Source organism: Cyprinodon variegatus, unplaced genomic scaffold (genome assembly GCF_000732505.1).
Source record: "Cyprinodon variegatus isolate N-32 unplaced genomic scaffold, C_variegatus-1.0 Scaffold166, whole genome shotgun sequence".
Taxonomy (NCBI): Eukaryota; Metazoa; Chordata; class Actinopteri; order Cyprinodontiformes; family Cyprinodontidae; genus Cyprinodon; species Cyprinodon variegatus.
In genome coordinates, this window is record NW_015150619.1 from 772,460 (window position 1) to 797,350 (window position 24,891).

The window sequence follows — 24,891 nt, forward strand, 5'->3', positions numbered from 1 at the left end:
ATCCATCCATCCATCCATCCATCCATCCATCCAATTAATAATCCAATTAATTCCACAGTCAGTCATTAGTAAAGGGTGCCTTGTTGGTTGAAAATGTCAAAAAGCCACTTTTTAATTCAAGTTCATTCACTAGACAAACAAAATAGCTTTCTTCTATTGATGCAACAGACATTTTTCCTGGAAGAGTCAATATCTGACATAAACTAGAATAAACATGCTCCGGATTTAATGCTGATGTAGCCTTATCTTTGCAAATAAAGGAAGCAATTTATTTCTCTATTTTCCTACAACAGTAATACTGTAACAGCATGTAGTACTTCGAGCTTTTTTTCGCTGCACGTCTAAAAACAGGCCGTCCAGTTTGAAATGTAATTGTGCTTTTCACAGATCAGCGAGGAAACCTTCAGTTCAACACAATATCAGCAGGTTACACAAGTATAAAAAATGAGTTTTGTAGCAAAATTACTAATAATTGGCTTATCTTTTTTTTGTGCATTTTCTTTGTATTTGGGCAGAGCTGCTCTTTTTAAAGACGGGAGATGAGTCAGCCAGGGTCCTCTGCAGATATAAAGAAAAGGCTGTTTGCAAGAAGCCGTTGAGGACCTGTGGATGAGTTGGCTGCGCCACGGGGGACTGTTGTTAGACCTCTTTTAGCAACAAGCTCCACTAATCCCTGCCTTTTTACTGAAGCACGTGTTCAAACAGGCTCCTATTAGAGCAAATTTTCTTTGTTAGTGAACAGAAAACATGCTCCCAATAAGGCAGCCTTTTACAATTTTACTAAAACTCAAGAATAAACGCATTTTTTTAAAGATCTGAATCATGTTAAGGTTGCTTACCTTACTAACTGCTATGGGTTTATAAGAGTAAGTAAATTATAAGCCCCAGGAAGCAGTTAGAAGTATGCGCCATCATTAAATCCAGCATAGCTCTCAGGCACTGCTGTATAAAAAAACTTCCTGTGTTGCAATCGGGTGAAAAATAAATATGTCAGTATCATTGATGTGAAATCCCATCTGAGGTTGTGACTCGCTGGGCTTTCAGTCGTTGCTGTGAATTGTTTTCCAATTTAATCAGTGGTAATCTTCGCCTGTGTGTTTATGTGAAATTAATTAACACTTGTATCATCTATCAAGCTACGGAGGATTTGATGATTAATAAAAAACAGTGTACTGTGTCCGCCCCCGCTCTCTGTGGGCACATTGTGTAATTTTGGTTGATTGCGAGGATAGAGCTGCTTGAAGTATGACTGTATTGTTTTTTTTTTCTACTTTCAGTTTGTCTTGAATTACTCTTTGCTGGAATTTGCATCCAAGTGCGGGAACAAAGAAAGATTAAACATGTCCAGAATGACTCATTTTTTTTTATGTATGAAAGGTTTAAATGGGCTTCTTTGTCAGTGAAAAGACTGACTCGTTTTTGCCACAAAGAGAAAGAGATATACAGCATTGGTGTCATTTTATGAGGGAGGTGATGTAGCAGAGGCTGGCACCATATCTGGTCTTTTGAAACCATTTCTCCCTACAAAATAAAACTAGGTGGGGATCGGTATGACATTTACAAACCTGGAGTTTTTTTCATGTTTATTATGATGTAAATCCTTTTATTTAAAGGACACTGTATGGACACTCAGGATGGCTGGCTTTCTTAGAAAGCTTTTTACCAGCTGGAGGTATAAACGGCATTTAAAGGTATTTTCTATAATAACATTGAATTTGGAAATGCTATAATTACAATTGAAGCCATCTGTATGATTTGTTTAAAAATAACTTTTGTTGTCTATGAAGTGTTTGAATCTCATGGGATTTTTTTTCTTTATGCAGAAATTTGTTACGGTTAGCGTGTCATTCATTTTTAATGCTTCAACACTTTCTGTTTTTGTAGTTTGAGATGTTTTGCACTCAACTTCCTTTGGGTCTGAAATAACTCCATTTACCGTGGGGTGGGTTCATACTCGTGCAAAAAGCACATGATGTAAAGCCATTTCCTGCAGGCCACATTTAAACTGCAGGCCTTAATTCTCAATTCCGATTTTTTTTTTGTGTGAAATATGATTTATTTTTTTGCGTTTCCAAACGCATACGACTTGTATGTGATCTTCTGTGTGAACTGCATTCATACAGCTTAAGTGTCCAGCATGAAAAGTAGAGGGAGCAGTGATGTCACTAGCAAGCCTACTTTGTATTAACGAAAGTAAACATGGATGTTAGTGCTGGAGCACATTTAGCGATCTTTCCCAACCTTAAAAATTCAATCTTTTCAAGATAGTTACCAAAAAAAACTGCTCTCCACATTATCGTCCTCCATGGTTGTTGTTCCCGCATCTACGTAGCAAGAGGCAGAATAGTGACCTTTGTTGAATATTAATGACGTTCAAGTCGGATGAATGTGACCTGGGCCTTCAGACGCAGGAGGCTTTTGAAAAAATCAGACATGTATTGGATTCAGGACCACCTAGCCAGGTGGCCTGGGTCGCATGAGAAAAAATCTGATCTGTGATGTTCAGACTGTCATGAAAAGATCCGATACAGGTCGCATATGGGCAAAAAAAAATCGGATTTGGGTCACTTTATTCTTCCCAACTGCATTTAGACTGCTGAATGTTTTGTAAAATGGGTTATTGTATTGTATTTTATTATATTTATCTTATTTTATCCTTATATATATATAAAAAATGAAAATGTTGTCATATGTTTATATTGCTGTTTTTATATATATATTTTTTATTATTTTTCAAGGCTACACTTTAAAAAAAGATGACATTGTCCAGAGAGCTGTTCCAAACGAAATTTCTTTTGTTTTACACTTGTGTTAACAAAGTGTTAAGTTGTGGCTGCAGTGTGAACGTAGCCTAATTCTACTCTAATTAAATGTGGTTATATTTCTCCTGTAAATAATATCTACCATTAATACCTCATTTAGATTTATTGGGATTTGATCAGGAGTCGAAATCGGCCATATTCTTTTCACACTTGTACAGACAGGTTTGTGTTGGTAAAATTAATCAAAATTTTAATAAACTTTTTTATTTTATCACGCCATGTTTTATGAAATTTGACTTTCAGTTTTACAAAGAGACAAATAAACATCACTTATCAACCCCCCTCCCGACTCTAATCATCGCTGTAAAATCAACAGAATAATGTGAATTTCTCACTGTAGGATTGCTTAAATTGTGTTTTAACAATTAAAGATAGCTGCGATTTACTCATGCTTGGATATTTTCTCTTTTTATCTCTCATCTTTCATCTAGTTTAAAAAGACGAAGCGTTGAAGGACACATTTGAAAGAGATTGAAGCATCACAGATTTGAATACTAAGTGGAGTCTAATCTCTGATGTGTCCCCATCCATTACCAAAGTAACAAAAATCATTTTCACGTTGGATTTTATTTTGATGTTTTTGGTGTGAAAGCTTTAAAGATCAGAAACATGATCTCTCTCTACTGCACTAAAGATATTCTGTGCTTATTGAGAAACGACTCCAAGAAAGAAATGTCTCCCCAGACGAGCTTCTCACACTGAAACCATAGTCTGATCCTTACAATCCTCGGGCTGAAACACTTGAAATCCCTCCAACCTCTTGTTTTTTGTTTTTTTGATGGAACATGAACACACACTGCTGCCTGTCATGGCTGACTGAGAAATAAGTCATTGCTTTCTCCTTTGTGATGTTTATTTTCTTCCATATTTTTCTCTCTGGTGCTGTTGGTGTTCAGCTTTGGAGCTCTTCTTGTCACTTCATTGTTAAGTTAAAATGTTCCACCGAAGTGTCATATCACTCCACTGATCACACATTTAATGCCCCACTGCTCTGCAGATTAAAGCCAGCGCTTCAGGAGCAGCTTCAGAGGGTTTGCGATATCATGATCGCTGGTGTATTATTTATCAGTTATTTTGTTTGCAGATGGCAGGTGTTGTTTTTTTATTATGAATCATGTTTAGTTTTATTATTTTAAGTTGAGTGTTATTTCATCCTGATCACAGCATGATGGGGTCAGCTATGGTCTGCGGAGGTGCTTCATGTTTTGTAAAGTTGCTGTAAATTTCCAGTGTTGTGAGCTCGTACTGTATGTCATAGCTGAGCGCCTTTCTTTGTGTTAGAGTCGGTGTATTCACAGATAGAGTTTCATTTACAAATCTATCAGGGAGGGGATGGGGTGTCAGGATGCCTTCCCTCTTGCACAGATGCATATGCTGACATGTTTCTCCTGAGGGCATAATCGCTGCAGGGTGTTTTACGGATGACTTTACCTTGTGTTTGCTTAAACATCCTTTATGTCCTTCCCGTTCTTCACCCTCTGACTCATTAGGGAGTTTCCAGTCGATAGAATTTACTTTAATTCAAACAGAGCTGGATTGCAGTGTTATTTTTTAATATCCCCTGTACTGTTTGACTCTCACACTGGGTGGCTTCAGTGATCTAATTTGTGTAGGCAGTAGTAGAAATGCACCCATCAGACTTTTATAGACCATTTATGATCATTTTTTAAAGCTTTGACCTTTAGATAACGATTTCAGCCAATACTGATTTCCTTTTAAGAACTGGAGGAGGGAAATAGAGGAGCGGCTTTAAGACTGGGTTTAAATGTTATTTAGGAACTGAGTGAAAATATTACACTGCAAGAAATGTGCTTCTTTATTGAAGTCAAATATTTTATCTTCTGAGCAAAAGTTAAATGGAGAGCTGTTTAAGGGGCCTTTGGTAAATAAAGCTCAAATAAATAAAGCTGAAATAACCTAATATGAAAAAGTTAAACATTTCTAGAAAAATGTTCATGTCCCAATGCAAAACCTGCTTGTTTTCTAGATTTTTTTTGCAGAAACTCGCTTGATTGTCTTTAAAATTTAAGTGCTGTAAATATTTTTATTAGTCTGTAACTGATGTATTTAATTCTGTTGTCTAGAACAGCATCTTCTGTAAGTGATTATCAAATTTATTGGTGTGTTAATTAAGTTTTTACTTTAATAACTTTGACTGCCTTCTTTTTACATAAAATACTCCCAATCTAACTGATATATTTTATTCTCCAAAGAGGTATTTTTTTGCAGGGTATGGTCTCCTCTCCTGAGGCACATGCTGTGCTGTTTAAACAAAGCTAAGTGTTGCAACACGACTGTTACCTTTGGCTGTGAGCTGTGCTAATAATTGCTGAGTGGGAGTCAGGCCTTTGGTGAATTTGCAACCAAGTGAGACAACAAAATATGTCAAAACATGTTTCCTGTCAACCCCTTCTTCTTACAGTCGTGTCTGGCACATTCCTCCTTCACGTCCGTGTTTGAACTTGGGTGCAGAATTAAAGAGCTGGAGTGGGAATTTTGTTTCATGAAATCGTACTGTAGATGTGACATTTCCTCCAGGCTTTGAGTCAATCAGTCAGTCAATCAGTCGCACTTTGGCTGCATAATACTTCAGATCTGACAAGTCGGATCTGTTGTTTCATTTGTTCAATCAACTGAACTGCAGAGGTGTGATATTTATTGAGCTTAGTAGTTTTATGACTTGGGGCTTATTATATTGTGTTAGTTATTCTTTTATTTAGCTTGACCTTTGACCTCCCTATAACATTTAGGACTCACATTTATGTCCATGCTGTATCTCTATATATTTTACAGGACTTACAATCTAATCCCAGTCAAATAGTGCTTTTATGAATCGAATAAATTTGAGGATGTTGTCAGGATAACAGCAGATAAATAAAGCTTTAAGAGGAAACTGAGGGGGCCAAGCAGTTCAGCAGGGATCTCTGTCACCATGACAATTTCATCTGTGAGGCTTTATATACTGTTGCCCTGATGCTTCACTCTCTGCTGTAGACAATCTCTGTTTATCATCAAGAGTTTAGTGTCAACAAATAAAATAGGTGCAGAGAAGCCATCTCACTTCCTGTTATTTGGGTGCCAATTTACTTTAAAGCTTTACAACAATCCCCTGGGTAAAACTTTTTAATTAAAAACAAGCAGACCAAACTTTTACTTTCTGAAATATAATAGTATTACTGAAGAGATTTCTTTTTCCTACAAAAAATACTAACAATGTTAAAAACCTAGAATGCAGCAGAAGAACAAACTGAAACAACAACCACCCAGTATTATATCTAAATACAGAAATAACAATATTAATAAGGGATTATTTATTATTTTAGCCTGAAAAATCTTAGTGTTGTAGTAATTATTCAGTATTTTTCCTGATTTATAGATAAAAGTATAAGAATGAGAAAGTTAAAGTAGCTGTCATTCTATATAGACACTGATAACTGGAGTAGCTGCTTTTATTCCTGCAGGGAGAAAAAGGTTTCTTTTTATCCTGACTGGGTCATTTCATTTTTTTTTTTTCTTTTTTGTGATCCCAGAGATGTGCTCAGAACAATATAATAAACTTTTGATAGTCTTTAAGTATGTGAACTTGCCCAAGGTACAAAGTCCGAGGTTAAAGATAGCTTTGACCTCCTTTTCTGTTGCTCCTCCTCAGCTGCTGGGTACTTAAATCGTCAGGTTTTGTGAGGCCTCGTCTGGAGATCATGTTGCTCTAGTTGTGGTGAGCATGCAACCAGCATGGCTGGTGCTGCAGTCTAATGAACAAAAAATCCAACTTTCAGTTTGTTTGTTTATACTAGAACCTCCATAAAGACATAAAAATAACTGCATGTCCAATGGTTTAAAATGCATCAATTTAAAAGTGATTATTTCTGATTCATACTCTACTTGTTAAAGATTAGGGAACACATTTTTTTGCCTCTCTGTAACACAAGTAAGCCCAAGTAATAAATCAATTAGAATTTTTTACCATCCCAATGATGTAATAGGACCTTTCTGTTCATTCTAAAGGTTTAGAGGATCTGTGATGCTGCGGGCCTGTTCCCTTGACCAAATGACTTAATTAGGCTGGATGGCTACATGAACTCATATTCATTTATTTAGAGATCCGAAACCTGGTAACTTTAGTTTAAAACTAAAAATAGCTCAAAAATTTTAAAAGAGAGATGTCTAAACTTAGCTCCAACAATGAGCCAAGGTTAATAGAAAATTAGTCAAAGAACAATGAAAGCCTGCAGACGTTTTGTAGGAAAATGACTTAAATACTTAAGAAGGTTACTGTTTAGTTGACCACAATTTATGGTATTTTGAGCCCTAGGATGAAAAATTTTAAAAGGAAGGTAAAATGATGATAGTGGTAAAAAAAAAAAAAAGGTAACAATAATAAATGTAGAGCACCTGTAGAGATCTGATTACATTTGAAAAATGTTTATTAGGGTTCATGCTTTCAGTCTGAACTATAGTTCATGTGTGTTTCTAAAGGTTATTTTCCCTTAGGTCACTGTTGCTAAAGTGGCTTAAAACATTAGCAAACATTGTTTGTCTGGAAATTTTTAAAGTTCACTATGAGCGTTACTGTCCCTAAAGTGCTGAAATCAAGAGATGAGCTGAATAACTAATCTGCTTACTGTATAACACAGTATTTCATATCCCTCAAGATTTTATTTGTATATGTATATAATATTACAGTTTCCCAGGGAAGTGCAAAAATGTATCAGCACAATCACATGTTCACTTGAAGGAGGACTCTTATTTAGCTGCTTTACTTTTCATTTAGTTAAACACTGGCAAAGATATGAAGCTTTATCGTCCAAGACATCCATCAGTGAAGTGTGTGGTGCTGTATTCCCAGCTGCCTCCCAGCCATGCACATTTTGTTGCTTCCCTGTGGCTCTTCACTACTGAAGCAGACAGATATCAGAACCATCCCTGAGCTGTCTCTAATGAGTTTTTCCATTATCACTGACATCATCTGAATGACACTACTTCTGTATTTAATTGATTCTAAGGGGCTAAATTATGAGAACAGAGGCTTGTTTCAAAGCCAGTAGGAGCTGAGTGCGTTTGACGTCACAGGCTTGACTCTTCGCCCTGCTGAAGATGTCGTGACTTCTGAAGTTCTCTAACAGAGGCATGTTAAGCCCTGGAGAGCACTCTTATGTTTTTTTTTTTTTTTATGTATGGGTGCATCATGAATTAACGTCTTTCCAAAAAGCCACTATATTCAATTTTGTTAACTTTCCATCAATAAACAATGGCTTGCTAAAGCATTCCTACTGCTTTAACCTTGTTACATTTTATCACATTACTACCACAGGCTGTTATATATTTTATTGGGATTGTGTGCAGTATGCCAGCATAAAGTAGTGCGTAATTGTTTAGTGGATGAAAATAGACACGCCGTTCTCTTTAATTTACTTTTATTAAGAAGAATCTAAAAACGGTGGCATACATTTGGATGCAGCACTGCCTGACTCAGTGCTTTATAAAAGCACCTTTTATTGTAAATACAGCTGCAAGTCTTTTGGAGCAAACCTCTGCCATCTTTGATCATTATCTTGGCTACATAGCTCAGGCTCAGATTGGTTTATAGAGTCTTTGTGAAAAACTGTTTTGAAGCGCCACTGCCTTTTTTTCCAATTGGATTTAGCTCTGCACTCATTTAAGCATTCAGGCACATGAATATGATTTGATGTAAATTGCTTCATTGTAGCTCCGGCAGTGTGTGTTTAACATCAGAATATAAAGGCAGTCTCACATCTCCTGCAGCCTCTAACTCAGTGGTCTCAAACTCCAGTCCTCGAGGGTTGATGTCCTGCAACTTTCAGATGTTTTAACACACCTGCCTCCAATATGAGCTTATTAGCGGAGCTCGACTGCTGCAAGGGAGGTAGCTTAGCTAGCGTATTTGGGCGTGTAGCTTCAAAAACACATCTAAAATAAGCAAAACACCCCCGAGGATTTAAATGAAGCCACTGCTCAGATTACTTTTTTTTTCTTCCAATCAACTCTAATCAGCTTCCCTGGCCTATTCAAGAAAAGCATCCAGCATGATGCCACCGCCGTGCTTCATCATGGGGATGTTTTCAGGTGGTTTTTAAAACAACCACGATTGCTATAATCTGTTTTATAGCAAACTTTTAAGGGCTTGCTGTTGATTTCTTGCCAGTCTTTACTAAAGGCCACATTTGTGGAGTGGATGACTAATAGGTTCCAAGTTGTATATTTTTACTGCTTCTCTGAATGATGCTCCCCTAACCCAGCCTGTAGGTTTAGGTAGACAGAGATGTAGAGTTAGGGTAGCAGTTGCAACATCATTTTTCTCTCTTTCTGCAACCTCTCAAATGCAAAGCCCACAAATATGACATGATCTTTAAATAAAAGACAACTTTTATTATAACTTTTTAACAACTTTTTTCATAAAATATCTGCGATAGGAAATCTGTTGCTGTTTATTTGAGCAGCGAAGAGTTTGTTTGCTTTTTGTTGTTTTTGACCCTTTAGCACCAAATGTATAATATTTGAGTTTTTGAAACCTTTACATCATCAGCGTGCTATTTTTGTTCTTGAAAAAAACAATTTATGCAATCAGACACATGTAGTGAACATAAAATACATAATAACTTGCAGAGAAATAACACTAATAATTTATCTAACTTTGATTATTCAATACGGATTTTTCTTTATTTTTCAGAATGTCTGATGACATCATTAGTTTTAAAACATTTTTAAAAATATGGTCAATTAAACCATGGTATAGGCTTTACATGGTTAAAATAGGGAAATATTTAAATGTTTCACAAAGAGAAAGCAAGGATGTTGCTCTTTAAGAAACTTTTGTGTAAACAAATAAAGATAGTTTCCAATCTAATGACAAATGACATGAAAAAAAGATCTAAAAACTTATTTCTGGTCCTTTAAAGTGAGCCTGTTGTATGGGTTTGTGTGTCAGAATGGTATTTGTCCATATTCTAAAACCATTAGTTTGTTCTTTATTGTTTTTAACCACCATTAAGAGCCTTGGTAGGGGGTCAAAAGAGTCACTTGTGGTTCCAGAGGTTGCAGACCCCTGCCTTAGATGACTGACAGCACACTTCCATGCCTGGGATATTTTTAACCTGTTATAAACTTACTAAACTACCCAAATAGACCCCTTTCCTTTTCCATATTCTGCTTTTCCAGAGAGTTTGGCTCTGAGTCCAAATACATGCCATAATTTTAAGATTTTGGTATGTAGAATATTTTCAAAATTGAGTATTACTTTCCTTTCACTTTACCACCTACAACAGATGTTTGCCTATCAGGTTAATCTTTATTAGAATACATCCAAACTTGTTGTTGAATCGTGATAAAGCCCATGCAGAATTTCAAACGGTATGAAAACCTTCCTGTAACACCAGTAAATGGGTTACTTTTCTTTGTATTTGTGCATGTTTCTGTGTGCCTTTGGGGCTTTGTGATGCCCTCTGGCCACTTCAAGGCGTGTTTCCGAGCCGCGCTAGTGTCCCAGATAAGCAGAAAGCCACAGACTGAGCAATAAGCAGCTCGCTGAGAAGCATAAAACAACTCTGTGGAAGTTTGGTCAGCATCCATTTTTGGCAAGTCAATGCAAGGGAGCATTTTTAGCTCTAAAAGGGAAGTATCATGCATGCCTATAACTGCTTTTTTTTCTTTTCTTTTTTCCGTTTTTTTGCAGAAGAAGAAAAAAGAAAAACCCTTAATACCCACAGAGTAGTAAAAATACCACATCTCCCCGGATGCTGTAAAGTCATTGTCTGGTGATAGTACTGTTCTGCTGCACACTATAATAGTATGTGTTTCCATTCAAGAAAATCAATGTACCGCACAGAGAGCTGTGTTGATGTTTTGGGTGTCACTCTAACATATAGGACTCCTTTCTTATGCAACACTGCCATTTAGAAAAAGCACAACCGGACTGACTCCTCTTGAACTCCTAAATAAATACACAAGCACACCTTTTTATTGTGAGTTTACTCTAATAATCAAACCTGTTTTGTTTGAAGGCGCTCTGGCTTTGTTCTGTCACCAAGTCAATGACATTAAGCTTATTTCTGTTTCCCAGGCACTCTGTGTGCTTTATTTATGTTATGCGGCAGGGTTTTTTTGCTGTAATTGCAGCATTTTCTTACGCAGCAGTATTTGACCTGATGAAAAATGTAAACAGACAGGCAGGTTATGTAAGCGAGTGTAGGATTTCGGAGGGCTGCTATTGGACTAAAAACAGGCCCTCGCTCTGACTGTGACCTCACTCGGATGAACATCTCCTCTCCGAACCTGCCAGCAAATTTGGTCATTTAATGTTTGCTTTTGCAAGACGGCATATGTTTTCACTTCATGTACTGCATTCAGTTATCAGATCTTTTGGTATTTTATCCGATGTTTGTGTCAGAGACTTGCAGGATAATTAGGCTGCAAAATGATGTACTGTGTCATGTCTCTTTAAAGCAAATCTGAGTAAATGATTTAGCAGTCTGATTTATGCGATTTGTGAGCCTTAATGAATAATTGACTGAAAAAAAGGAGGCAGCGAGATGAGAAAACAGCAGAGGGAGGGAACACGCCCAGTGCTTTCTTAGTGAAGATTACAGTGCTGAAAACTTGTTTTTATAGTGCCAGAGAGTTGACAAATGCACAACAAATGTCCTTGGAATTTTCCCTGCACTGTTTTTCCACGCTGTTAGCGGTTGTGATGATAACAACACCAAGCGATAGGGCTGCTGAGTCCAGAGCCTTTTGGCCTTTTAATGACTCTAACATTTTATTCCCCTCTGCTGTTATTGTAGCTCTTTTCTTTGACGAGAATTTGCTCAGACAAAAATAATCGGAGTCGTTTTGGCAGAGAGCAACCTTGGACGGGGTAAATCTGTCATTGAGCATACTTTCAAAAAAAAAAAAGGGGGGGTGTTGATACGGAGAAATACGTGACTTAACTTAGATCATTTGAAGTTTGCCTCTTTTTCTCTTTCTCTCCTTGGAGCTTATCTCTCCTGCCGTTTTTTTTTTTTGTTTTTTTTTTGCATTCGAGCGAGGCGCTCGGCCAAGAAGTTACGTTACAATTGGTGGTTGACATAAACGTAGGTGTTCAAAGGACTTGGATGGTTTAAATACTTTATTGTGTGTGTAATGTGAACTGAGCAATTATGTCTGCCAGCTTTTCAAACAAAGAGCTCCTATCAGGCACGTTCATGTGTTTTTAATTAACTGTGTTGGGGAGACTAATCAGAGAAAACCAAATATAGACGGCAATCATCCGAGCTTCTAAAGCGCTGCAGTTCAAACTGATGTTTTAACGATGAGAGGATAAGAGAAAAAAACTGAGCATGGTGCTGTCATGTTATATATGTTGTGGTAAGAATTTGGCTTCTTTATGAAAATAATCCCCCTTGGAGAAGCTTTTGCATACTTCTTCCATTTGTGGGTTGTTGGTTAAACCAGCGTCTGTAATTTACATTATTCTGCAAACTGCTTGACTGTTTTCACGCCCTGACTCTGTATTCAGGCTTTAAAACTTTCAGTACAAATGCATTTTTTTTCTTTTTGAGTTAAATTAAACTTGAGGCTTGTTTACTAGCACATTGTAGCAATCTGGCAGCCTGTTAGCCCATTCAGCACTAATCCAGTTTAGAAATAATTAGCTACAGGCTAGCCGGCCTGTGAAATTCCTTTTTCTGCTTGTAAATGTTCCTGTCGTGGCATTGTGGCATTTTTTTTTATGCAACTTTCTCTTTCAGGAAAGTTATTTCTCATAATCAATGTTTGTCCTATTGTTTCTGCGTAATGAAGTACAACACAACAAAAATGTGGAGGCTTTTTTTTTTTGGCACACTAAACAGACTCAGGCTTTTTTTTAAGGTTGTTATTCTTTAATAGGAAAAACATGTTTAAAGAATTCTGTCTTGAAAAACTAGCAATTCCCTTTTAAACTATAATTTAAATGTGGTTAATCAAGTGAATTTCACAAACTAGAATCAACCATATCAACTATCGACTTAATCTAGACACGTCTGACAGCTTGAAGTAGGATAATAAATCTCCAAAAGCAACAGATTTGCCTTAATCTCAATAAACAGGGAATACATTAAAAAGGGCATCTAATTGTGATATTTTGAAAATGGTTATGAGGTCATTTTTCAGTTTTAAATGTTGTAGACTTTAGCAAACAATAGTTTCATTAATAATTTAGAAATAAAAAAGAGACTGGGTAAACATTTCAATGAGGGAGTACCAGAGTTTAAAGCCACCGATGATCATAAATAACACAAAAGCCTGTCTCACATCTGCAAAAAGAGATCTCATTGATCCCCGGGACTTTAAGAAAAATACTTTTCAAATACTGATGAGACAAAGGTGGAGAGCCTACCTTGTAAAGTCCCTTAAACAAACAAAAACAACTTGAAGGTTTTATGGTGGCCTAGTCAAACTCCAGATGTAAAAATCAAATTGGGTTGTGTTGCCATGATCTAAAAGCCTGCAATTTGGTAAAATTAAAATATTCCTGAAATATTGTTGCTTATTTTGTGTTTTGTGCAGTTTAACATTTCTTTTGGAAAGATCTGAAGCATTTAAGTCTGATAAAAAAAAAATGCAAAAATTGATATTTCACAGCTGTGTACATACAGAGACAAACAATAGGAGTGCTGCTATGCTGCGGTGGATAAAGATCACACTAGGTGGTGTGATTTATTTCCAGCCTGGATAGATAAATCTCCTCCTGTCATTCTGCTCTCCCTCAGCTCCCAACCTGAAGGGGCGACCTCGAAAGAAGAAGCTGTCCATCTCTCAGAGGAGGGACTCCCAGGGTCAGGCTCCGGGTCAAGGCTCGTCAGGGTCGACCCAGGGTTCGGCAGCTGTGGCAGCTCCAGATCCGTCAAGCCCAGAGAGTAAAAATGCAACAAAGGTGAGATAAGATAAGCTACATAGACTAACCTGTGGTGAAAGTATACTGATTGTTGTATTTCTAGAAATCTTTGGATAGAATCAAACAAAGTATATATAATCTACGTTCTCAAGCCTTAAACCACCATTATTCTTTTTTTGCGTTACCTCTATTAAATAAAAGAGAGCTCCAAACCTTTTTAAAAGTTACTCTGATAGACTTTGTTTGACCCTTTTTTCAGTCATCATGTATCGGAACTTTACAGCAAATCATGCAAACAGTCTTAAACATAACATTTTGCAGAAACTTGATGCAGGACCTAAGAGAGGAATGATCTGATTATCTACTGTAGGGCAGCTTTTCAGTTTCGAAAGCTTTGGGAATCACCCTGTTGGTGTCAAAAATACTTTTTTTGTGTGTAATTTCATCTGATTTATTCAAGGAATATGAAAAAGGGCATTATTCATTGTACCAAGCTGATAATAATTAAGTGCTGATAATAATAAAACTGTTCTACTATACAATGACTCATCACTGAATTATCCCTCAGGTCAGAGACCATAAAAACTTATAGAGTTGTTGATCAAGATTACAGCAAAGTCTGGCTTCTTGGAATGAAAACATAATTAAAATGAGGAGTGACTCTGCAAACTTGTAGGTTATTATATAAAAGGTTCATTGTACTTTTATTTGCTCTAGAAGGGCAGAAGTCATGAATGTTATTAACATAGTTACAGCCCATGTACCATTTGGACTATTATTAATATGCAGTAATGTTTGTCCTCTGGCTCAGCATTAAAGGCTTTACTTGTGTTACCAGTATAGTGTTTTCTAGGTGATCATTTTTTATCCTGGGCTGTGGAACAAGGCCAACGCGTTTCAGTTTTCTCAAACAACCCACTGTGACCCACAGAGCAGCGGTGCAGCACACTGTAACAACAACCAGTGCACGAAGGGAAACATGTGACTCTGAAGGCCACTTGTTACACAAAAGAAATGACATAATCTGTCATGCTAGAAATGCAAGTGATGATTTGTAGAAGAGGAATGTTTAGTATTTTCTCTTGATTCATGATTATATAAATATTTGCCATTTTGTGTTATCTAATCTCAAAAACGGCCTTCAGGACAACATATTTTCCCCATTGTTTTATTAGATTTGATAAGATCTGTTACAGAGCAACCCTCTTTTCTTTCCTGCTCTTTCTCCTCCTCTGAAAAGCATAATAGTCCCTAAAACAAGCACGACATGATCCTGCGGGAGGAACAAGATGTGTATCTTATTTTACGAGTTTCCATTAGAAGGAGGCAGGATTGTAAATACAGAAACAATCGCTTAGCTGAAGGTCAGATTGTTGAAAGCAGTGCTATTTTTCAATTTGACCGATTTCTCTGTTTTTGTTTAAGTTCTGCCCTGCAGATAGTCATTTTAGCCAATTCAGATCTTTCTCAAAGAACTTCTATGTAATGAAAATTTAAAGTATTTTAATAACTTTCATGCCATAGAACACCATCTTTTTATATTATAACTAAACTGAATGTCACACTCCTTATGTGAGATAGCGGTCACTGTTAGGGTTTAATAATTTAAGAACAATGGTAGAATAATTACTAAAGTGGTGTATTAAACTCACCTTATCATCATTTGTTAGAGATTAGCTTGATTAACATTGATTGCATTACTTATGTTGTTTTTCTCATGCCTACAAAACTTAGATCCTTAACACCAAAATGTCAAGCACCATTTAAAAGTCCAGCATATTTTATGGCAGAAAGAAGATAATGCAAAAGTAAAGTGTTGTAGGAGAGTCAGCCTAAATTTTGGTTTCCCATGTTGTGGCCCAACAAATATATACATTTTTTAACAGCAACTTAGGTCTCTTTACTTAAATATAAATAAATAGATAAATAAAGAAAAACAAACTTGCCTGAAACTAAAATTGTCTGCTTCTTCACACAATAGAGCCCAAGATCCTCCAGATGCTATCCGCTAATGAATTGATTAGAAAAGATGAAGCCACCGTTGTGTAATCAATTCGAAGAAAAAAAAGGACTAAAATACATGTATCTTTTGAGTTACATCAAGAGAATGATTGTCCGACTTCCAATAGTCCTATGTCAAAGGGTGACTCATGTTTAGAGGTTTTTTCACTGAGATATGGTGTGTTGGCTGATCAGAAAATGACTGCTGTTTCAGTCTTATCGAAATGATTTTCCAACGCATTCATGACTCATAATTAAACGCCTATAGTGGAGGAAATTCGTGAATTTTTGAAAAAAAGCAGCACATTCACAACCCTGTACCCGCTATTAAACGCATGCGACAGCATGCACTAGCCCATTTCTCCTCATGCACGCTCTGTTTAAAAGTTCTGCTGTTTGCATCGCTCATAAAGCTTACTTTCCAAAAGTAGATTTTCAATTTTGCCACTAAGTCAGACTCACCACTGGTAAGTCAAAATGGGGACGAGCACGTAGGACAGCCTCACGTAAACATACCCCCAGAATGATTGACAATTAGAAGGACCACTTATTTTGATGATCCACCTGGAAAAAGAACATCCTCCACTACACATTTATTGATATTACCCAGCTAAACTCATCTCTTGCTTTGCAGTGATGAGAACAAGAGCCTTGTGTTACTTGTTTGTGCTTTGATCATTTCACATACAGCTGTCTGACCTCATTTAAATAACCCTCTCATTATGGTTTCAGTTTTCCTTTAATCGCATCTGTGGACTCGGTGTGCTCTTGTCTGCGCAGGTCAAGCCCAGCTGTAAAACGGTACCCAACGGAAAGCTAACCACACCGGGCAAACAAAAGCTTGCAGGCCTCAGTAAGAAGTCGTCACCCGATGAGAAGGAGCGAGGAAAGGAGAAGGAAAAGGAGGAGGGGAGCGAGAAAAAGGACGAGAAGAAAGATGAGGAAACTTCAGAGGAGAGCCGTGCAGAGGAGCAGGCTTTTTTGGTAGAGCTCTACAAGTACATGAAAGAGCGAGACACGCCCATAGAGAGGATCCCCTTCCTCGGCTTCAAACAGAGTGAGTAGTGCAACTTATTCTCTTATTCCCGCAGAGTTTAAACAAAGGAGCACTCTTACTGTAGAAGAAGAGGTAAAGTATGTGTGGGTAGATTTGCACTGGGTTGATTTTGAAAATTTAGGTCATAACATTGCCAGTGGGAAAGGTTAGCAAGCTGAGAGTGGATTAGAAACAGAAAAACACCTGTAAGAAAGACAGAATAAAACTAGAGAAAGTGACAGAATCAGAAAATATCCCTCAACTTGTAGCAAAGAAAACAAATAAAGTGTTTTATATTATAGTTTGAAAATGGGGGTGAACCATGTCGGTAAACAGACTGGAGGAAAACCCTTTGTTGATTTTATTTTACTTCTCTGACCACTTGTTAAGTAAACCATCCTCCAAACAAACATTTGCTTCTCAGTCCCCTCCAGTCAGACTTAATCATCAACAGAGGTTTGAAGCTTTAGAAGAGCAAATAAAGAAGAGTCCAGTGACTGCAGAGATAATGGCAAATATAGATAAAGAAAAATTCCTCTGTTCTTCTAATAAACCATGGGAATAAAAGTCTTAGAGGAGAAACACTACATACAACAGCTTGTAAAGAACAGAAAAAAAAACTTGGAAGGCTTTCTGTCAGGACTTTTTACCCAGCTTTAATGTAAGACAGAACATCTCACACTTGTCAAAGAGGTTTTTTTTTTTGTTTTTTTGTGAAGGCCAAGAACGCCCTTTAACCAGCGTTAGAAGAACATCACATGTATGTGAAACACGTCTGCCCGAGATGAAAGATCTTTAATATAGGTCGGATGCTTAGCTTGCACTTGAAGTGCGGAGGGGCAGAGAGGAAAGAACCTGCACGTAAACATCATAAAGAGCACACTCTTTCTAGTCTCTTGAAACTGGAGTGGGAAAAAAAGGTGTTTGTTTAAGGTGTTTGATCTTGAGGAAAGGCACTTGAGGATGCCAACTCTCATCCCAGATTGTTTTTTTATTATTTTTTTTAAATTTGCTGTGTTCTAAGTCTTTATTCAAGGAAGGAATGCACATTAGCGCTGATGTCAAGGGAACAACGTAGGATCTAACAGTTCAGATGAGAACCACTGGCGCAAGCAAATTAATGAGAAAAAACGAAGTAGTAAAATGGAGTTTTCTATGTGGGCCTAACTCCCACTGACTTATTGCTGCACATGGCTGCTCAGCAGGCTGAAAAAAAAACCTTTCCTTGTGAAAACCACAAACTACTGTGTTGCTACCCTTTTCTTTTGCTAATGTAAACTCTGTTAACATCTGACTGATTAATTAGCTGTCAGCTTGTTAGACTCTTGTTACTCTATAAATAGTAACTTGCAAACGACATGCAGTTTTGTAGGTGTTTGTTCCTTTTTTGCTAGTCTGTGTGAAAATAAAAGATATTTAAAAGCTAGATAACATTAATAAACAGTCTCACAATATTGTAGCAGCTGAATGAGCCTGCTTTTCCAGTGTAAATAGTCTGTAAAAATATAAACTATTGCATAAATCTGATAGAATTGTATTTTTCCTCTCAAATTCATGCATTGATGATCTCATGTTTGCCTTGCACATTTGCAGTACTGAATATGGCAGTAATTATGCATGTGTGATTTAGTTAATGTGTCTTTTATTTAATGGACTTCATCATGAACTCATCTTTTAATAAAATTTAAGAATTATTACTAAACTTATGGTTTAGGAAGCTCTTTAACCCATTTAGTGACAGTATTATTGCAAAGCTAAACCTACTATTAAGCTTAGCTTATAGTCACAGCTAATGAAAAATACTTTTTATATCTAGCTGTTATAATGCACATTCTAGACACATTGTTAGAAGAGATTTCAAATCTTATTGCTCTTTTAGTTATTTTTAAGCTTCAACATCTATAGCAACTACACTAATGTTCCCATTTTGGATAACCTGTCCCTGGCAGGGAGACACACATTTCTCCTGCTACACTAGATTTTTACTGTTTTAATATTCCTAAATCTGAAGAATAAATTAAACTTCTCTAGTTTGTTCTTCTTTAATCCTCAATTAATTTGTTTCCTTCTGCAAGCTTGAAAGGTTATTTTTTGCTAACATATTTTTACAAACTAAGCCTCAGCATTAGGGTCAAACACAGCATTGAGCACAGACAGTAAGGAGGCGTTTGTCATGGAAATGTTTTATACCACCTCATTTTCATACATTTTGTAATGGTAATTGCTTTTTTAGCAACATTATATGCTTTCAGAAAAACGGCGCTGTTGCTTAAGTGCAACATGTTGACAACCTCAGCTTTCTAACTCTGAGGGAGTTGTTTTCAAAGAAAGATGATCTTAGCTTTGGTTGTCAGGGTAACAATTTATATTTTAAATGTCTATTGATGTATTGTGTTTTGAACCTCAGTAGTTCAAAACACAATTATTAAGTAAAGCCAGCTTAATAATTCATATTTAAGTGATTGGGTTGTTGGAATCAAATAGAACATTTAAAAAAAATTTTTTTTTTGGTCTCAGGTAAATAGGAGGAAAGACGTATAGCGACTGAAGGACAATTAGACACTAAGCAGTCTTTACTTTCAGCTGGTATTTCTCTGTTTGAGCTCGGAATAAAGTCGCGGTCCGCTCGCCAACTGTTTTACATACAGCGCATGCTTTGAATCTCAAAAGCAAACACATCATAAGCAAGAGTCCTCATTAAATGCTAAAATCATGCTGTTTAAACTTTGTCCTTGGCAGCGAGCACACATCAGCACATGTAAAGGCGGGGGGGGGGGGGGGGCAACATCACAATTAATGCAAACTCTCAGATGTAATCAGCTGCCAGTTTTATATTTTCCTTTTTCAGCTCACTACAAATGCACTGAAAGATCAAAGAGGTCTCTTTCATGTAATGGGAACTGAAATATGCTATTTTATTTGATTTTGAATATTAATCTTTTTTTGTGAAGTTTTCTTGGACTTTAACAAAGCAACAGATGGCTAAATGATTTAACCAGAATTACTCATGTATCCATTTAAATGTGAGCCTGAAGCTGGATTAATAGCTCCAATCTTGTTCGTGTAGATCTTAGAATAATTCACTTCAATCTACTTTTACCACAAATGGCTTGTAAGTTATTGTAGAACCTTGTTATATGATTGCTGGCTCAACACAATGCCCAGCAGTTTTCCCCTGCTTCTCTCTTATACTGAATTTATGTCTCGCTCCTGGGTTTGTATGCATTAAACATCTTAGAGTAGAGGTACTTATGTGTGACCGCTTGGCCTGGAAAATAAAACCAATTAAAGTATTAAAAACTGAAAAGAAAAAAAAGAAGCGGAGGGATTGGATACAGGCTGTAGTTTATTCTTCCATTTTTATGTTTCTCTTGAAAATGGCAGTAAACAACAGCTCTATTATCAGCACTTTCAGCAGCAGCTAATTATTTCTGTCTCCTGGAGATTAAAATGCTGTTTTCTTTCCAGTTAGTAGAGAAAAAAAATGGGGAGAAAAATTGAAAATGTTTCCACTGCAGGGATTTTTTAGATGAAGAGATGAGAAGTGCAGAACAGGAAAGCTTCATGATGAAAGCACAATAGCCATGGCTTTGAAGGAGATTCTCACAAAATAACCTTGAGAAAAATAACACAGCGTCACAATATTATGGCATTAGTAGAATCATTTCTGACAAAAATGAAATAAATAATCTGTGTTATTTTATTTGAAAAAGAAAACCAACAATTGTTTCTAAAATACGAGGACATATTTAGTGTTACAGTTATTATGTTATTCTTTTATTGTTGTTGTTTGTAAACAGTGGGACAGCAGAAACTTTTATTTGACTTTTAAAACCTTTATAGGATAGAATATTATACTTTTTTTTAATCAGACTATAGAGTAACATACAGTACAGCAACCTAATATTAGCTGCTTTTTCCTTCACCAGAAATATTTCCAAACAGCCACATTTGACTTGTGAAAAGGTGGAAACATGTAGTAGCTTTATTTTGTCCAGCTGACAAGGAGTGTGTAGCAACAGGTGGAGGAGGGGCACCTTTTACTAACTAACAGCCAAAGAAAGCCCCAATCTTTCCTGCATTTTGTCCAAATGAACATTGTAGAAACGGTATGATAAAAAATGGGGTTGCACCGCTACCAGTATCGGGCGGGGCCCCGATCCAGCACTAAAATGGTTGAATCGGTATCTGTGAGTATGAAAAATAGGGTCCGGATACCATGTTTAGAGCCAAAAGTGTATTCAACTTTTGTCACCTATTCCAGGTAGGCATGATGGCAATTATTTTACATCCAAGTAGTATGCAATTCTTCATATATACACACACACACATCAATTTCAAACAGATGGTATCTGTATGGTATCAGTATGGGCCGATACTGCACAGCCGGGTATCGGTATCGGGGCAAAAAAATGGCACCGGTGCAACACTAATAAAAAATGTTGCCGGCTTTGAAACACAAACTTTTTCAGGGTTTATACATGAATGAGTTACTCTTATTTAATTATTTTTAATGCTCTTTTAATGCTCTTAGAAATAATCTTAATGTAATGTAATGTAATCTTAAGTACCCATGACTTACACATATATATATATATATATATATACATACATACACGGCAAAATCCTTCGTCATCCTCACCGTGGACAGGCTGCAGCCATGTCCCGAGTTACTCGTTTTCCCGCCACTTTGGTTCAGATTTGCATTTTTCCCCATTCTCTAGCCTTTTCTCTGCCTCAAGCTTCTTTTCCGAAGGATTTAATGAATTTTAATGCCTATTAAGGCCTTAATTTAAAAAATAATAATTTAATGACTTTTAATGATTTTTAATGACCTGCGGAAACCCTGTTTTTAAACAAAGAAAACTTATTTTATGCTTTGTTTTATACGGGGAGGCATTGTACCCTTTTAACCACAGATATAGTTTTGTAGATTTTCATGCCATTTTAAGTGTGTGACTCTTTAAAACCTCCTACAACTTGAATCCAGTAAGCAACCCAAACCTAACTGGGAGAGTTCCTGTCAGTTTGTGTGTTCAAATTAATTTCCAAAACGAGGCTTGATTCTGTTCACCTCTAGTGCCATCTTATTGAAGTGTTCAACAACCTGATATAATTGTGACAACTATGGCTGCAGTTCATTGTCTAATCCATTGTGCCTTTACTTTCATCACTTGTCAGTTTTGCAGAACAGCTGCTGCCTTTTAAGTCACATGTGTGCAGATGAAGTGGTGAAAGGTAGCAAGAGACTGTGAATTAGAGCACTAACAGAAAGCAGTTGTGGTTATATTGTGTACTCTATGAGATTAACCATTTAGCGTGCGTGTTGTGTCTGTCTGTGAGTTTCCAAACATGTGTGTGTTTCTAGGCTTGGACATCAGCATGTGATTGTGAACATCAGTTCCAATTTGTCTCCCTCTTTCAGCCTTGTTGTCTAATTGCCGTGCCATCGGTGTGTCACCGAGGCTGCATTGTGTTCCTGTTTTGTCATCCTTATCTCAGTGATAATTGCCCCTGCCAAACAGAGGGGGATTAAGAAAAGAAATTACTAATGACAAGACATCTAAGAAAAGGCATGTTCCCTCATTGCCTTTGTGTTCCCGTCCCCTCCCAATCCTGTGTGCGGCTGTGGTAATTACAGTCGATGCGTAACAAGCGAGTTAAATAGACCATCTTTCTGTTTCCACAGTCGCATAGTACAATGCGCCAGCGTGCTCAGTTCAAACAGAAAAACCTACCCAGCTCCCTTTGTTATTCCACCCGAGCATTGACAACGGTCGCAGAGAGGAGGGAAGAGAAGAAAAAAAAAATCAATGCTGTCAAATGCGGAGATAGGAAAATGTCATTTTGACAAATGCAAGGCTTTGTGTACGCACAGATTGAATTTTGATGGATTTTTCCCTGGGCGAAGCCTCCCTTTTCTTATTTATAGGCCTTCATATAAAAATGTTAAACAATGATGTTACAGAAAGCAAATACAAATGTCATTGCCACAAAATGTCCCTCAATGAACCTGCGCCTCTCTGTTTGTTGCAAGTATTTCCTTTAAAAAAAAAAGACATTTGAAGGTTTTCTGAAGGGCTATTTTTAGGCAGAATTGTTGCACAAGACGTGTATTTATTATGTGGCTTGTCAGGATCGGTTTGGTGGGAAAATCGATGCAAATTAATTTGCATTAGTTCAAACAAACAAGTTTGAGCATTTTGCCAAGTCTTTGATGCTGTTAATGGTTTTCATTCATACCTGCAGGCTGCAGCTGAGGGTTAACAAATGTCTTTGTCGGGAGGAGGCATGTGCTTTATTTTAATGTGGTCATGTTTGTTCAACTGTACACTCTTCCAGCAGAAATGCAGTTCTAGTTAGGGGAGCACTAATCAATTTGAAATCAAAATAAGGCCATTATTAGTCAGTAGGTAAAAAAGATCAAATTTCTTTTCTCCTACTTATTACTAATATTAAAACTTAATACTCTCACAATTATCCATCCATCAATGTCTTAGCAAGATACTGAATCTAAATGCAATGCTCTCAATCTTATATATTAAGAGGTATTTAATATTGCTATTTCCTAATTGCATTGAATGAAGTCCTTTAATCATATTGATCTTTTGCTTGTTTGTCAAAGGCAACGGTTCCTCCGTTAATCCCCCATGTTGTAGCTGTGGATATAAAGAAATAAGTGTCAAACAGCCCTGAAAGATTGTATCAACTCACAATTACTGTAGACTTTTGATCCTCAGATTAGATTACTGCATCTTTAGGAAGATGCCATTTAAAACAGCTCAGATTGTAACTCCCTCAATATAAAGAGAGAAAACAAAATTAAATCCGGATTATTGATTCAGGTATTAGGAAAGTTAAATATCAGAAGTTAAATATATTATTGCGGAGATTTGACCATAAAACATCTGTATGTGTTTTTATTGTTATATATTTGCAAAAATATATGCAACTCGGCGCACTGTTGTGCTCACAGCTGCCTGGCTTTAAAACAGTGGTCCTCTATTAAAAATCCCCTCAGCATGACACTGCCAACAAAATTGTCTTTTAATAGATTATATTAAACTGTCTGAATTAGTTTTTTTGGTTGACCATAGAACTTTCAGGCAGCTGACCAGAAGTGTAAAGCAGACATAAAATCTCTGTTTGTTTTTATAAGTATTTAAAAACCAGTAACAACTTGATGCTTTCTAATTTCTCTTGTTTATCCCTCTATTTGAAAATGTAATCTTCAAGACAAGATTATAATTGCTGATCGTTATTAAAGGCTTACATTTGTAATGGTTTTTATTATTATTTTTTACTTATTGTTAGAATAGCTTTTTCATGACTAAGGGGACCTTGAAAGTAATTTCCTTCCCCTTGGTGCGATGACTGTATATGATGTCATTTGTTTCAGCTTTCCCATAGTTCCTAACTGCTTTGTTTGTCCTCTGTCTCCCTCAGTCAACCTTTGGACTATGTTTCAAGCTGCACAGAAACTCGGAGGATATGAGTTAGTAAGTATTCACATATGTGGCTACATACTCTTCCCCTCTCCTCCTCCTCTCATTCTGTTCCTCTCCCAGAGATATTTGCCCTCTTTTTTTAATGTTTCTGACACATCTCTCCCTCTGATGCCCTCCTCTACCTGTCCCACCCCTCCTCCTTCTCCTCTTTTCTCTATCTCTCTCTCTCTCCTTCTGCCCTCCTTTCACCCCCATGAGGTCAGTCACTACTCCTCCCTTTGAAGAAAGTATTGCTCAAAGCCACTTTTAGCCGAAATGGTGCTGTTGTTTCAAAACCCCCTTGGTGTGGAAAACACATGTTCCTCTGTTCTACACCGAGCAGAAGGAAATTGGATAAATCGCTCATTTTTTCCCACATTGGAGATCAAGTGAAGAGCGCACACACAGCCATAAGTGTGCATGGGTACAGGAGAAGCAAGCGGGCCTGAAATAAGGTTGAATGAGGCAGTTAACTTGGCAGGGTTGCCCGCTGTTTGTTCATTCACTGCCCATGTGCAACATGGTTTGGTGTTCACTCGTGAAATCTGTTACTCATGGTTGTTTCTTCATTAGCTAGCTGTATACTGTTGTCCAAACACATAGGCCCTAAATAGGATACAGCTCATATAATCTCTGCTCATATCCTTTTAATACCATCATATCTGCCTCTGA

The 24,891-nt window shown here is 36.9% G+C and overlaps 1 protein-coding gene across 1 annotated transcript in view; it reads left to right on the forward strand.

Annotated features, from left to right (window-relative positions):
* The window catches only part of arid5b (AT-rich interaction domain 5B), a 111,625-nt gene that overhangs the window by 67,222 nt on the left and 19,512 nt on the right, over positions 1-24,891 (forward strand). Inside the window, exons 5-7 of the mRNA XM_015378207.1 lie at positions 13,571-13,734; positions 16,477-16,753; positions 24,179-24,231. Coding sequence (XP_015233693.1) covers positions 13,571-13,734; positions 16,477-16,753; positions 24,179-24,231 — 494 coding nt within the window. The remainder of the gene's footprint in view (positions 1-13,570; positions 13,735-16,476; positions 16,754-24,178; positions 24,232-24,891) is intronic.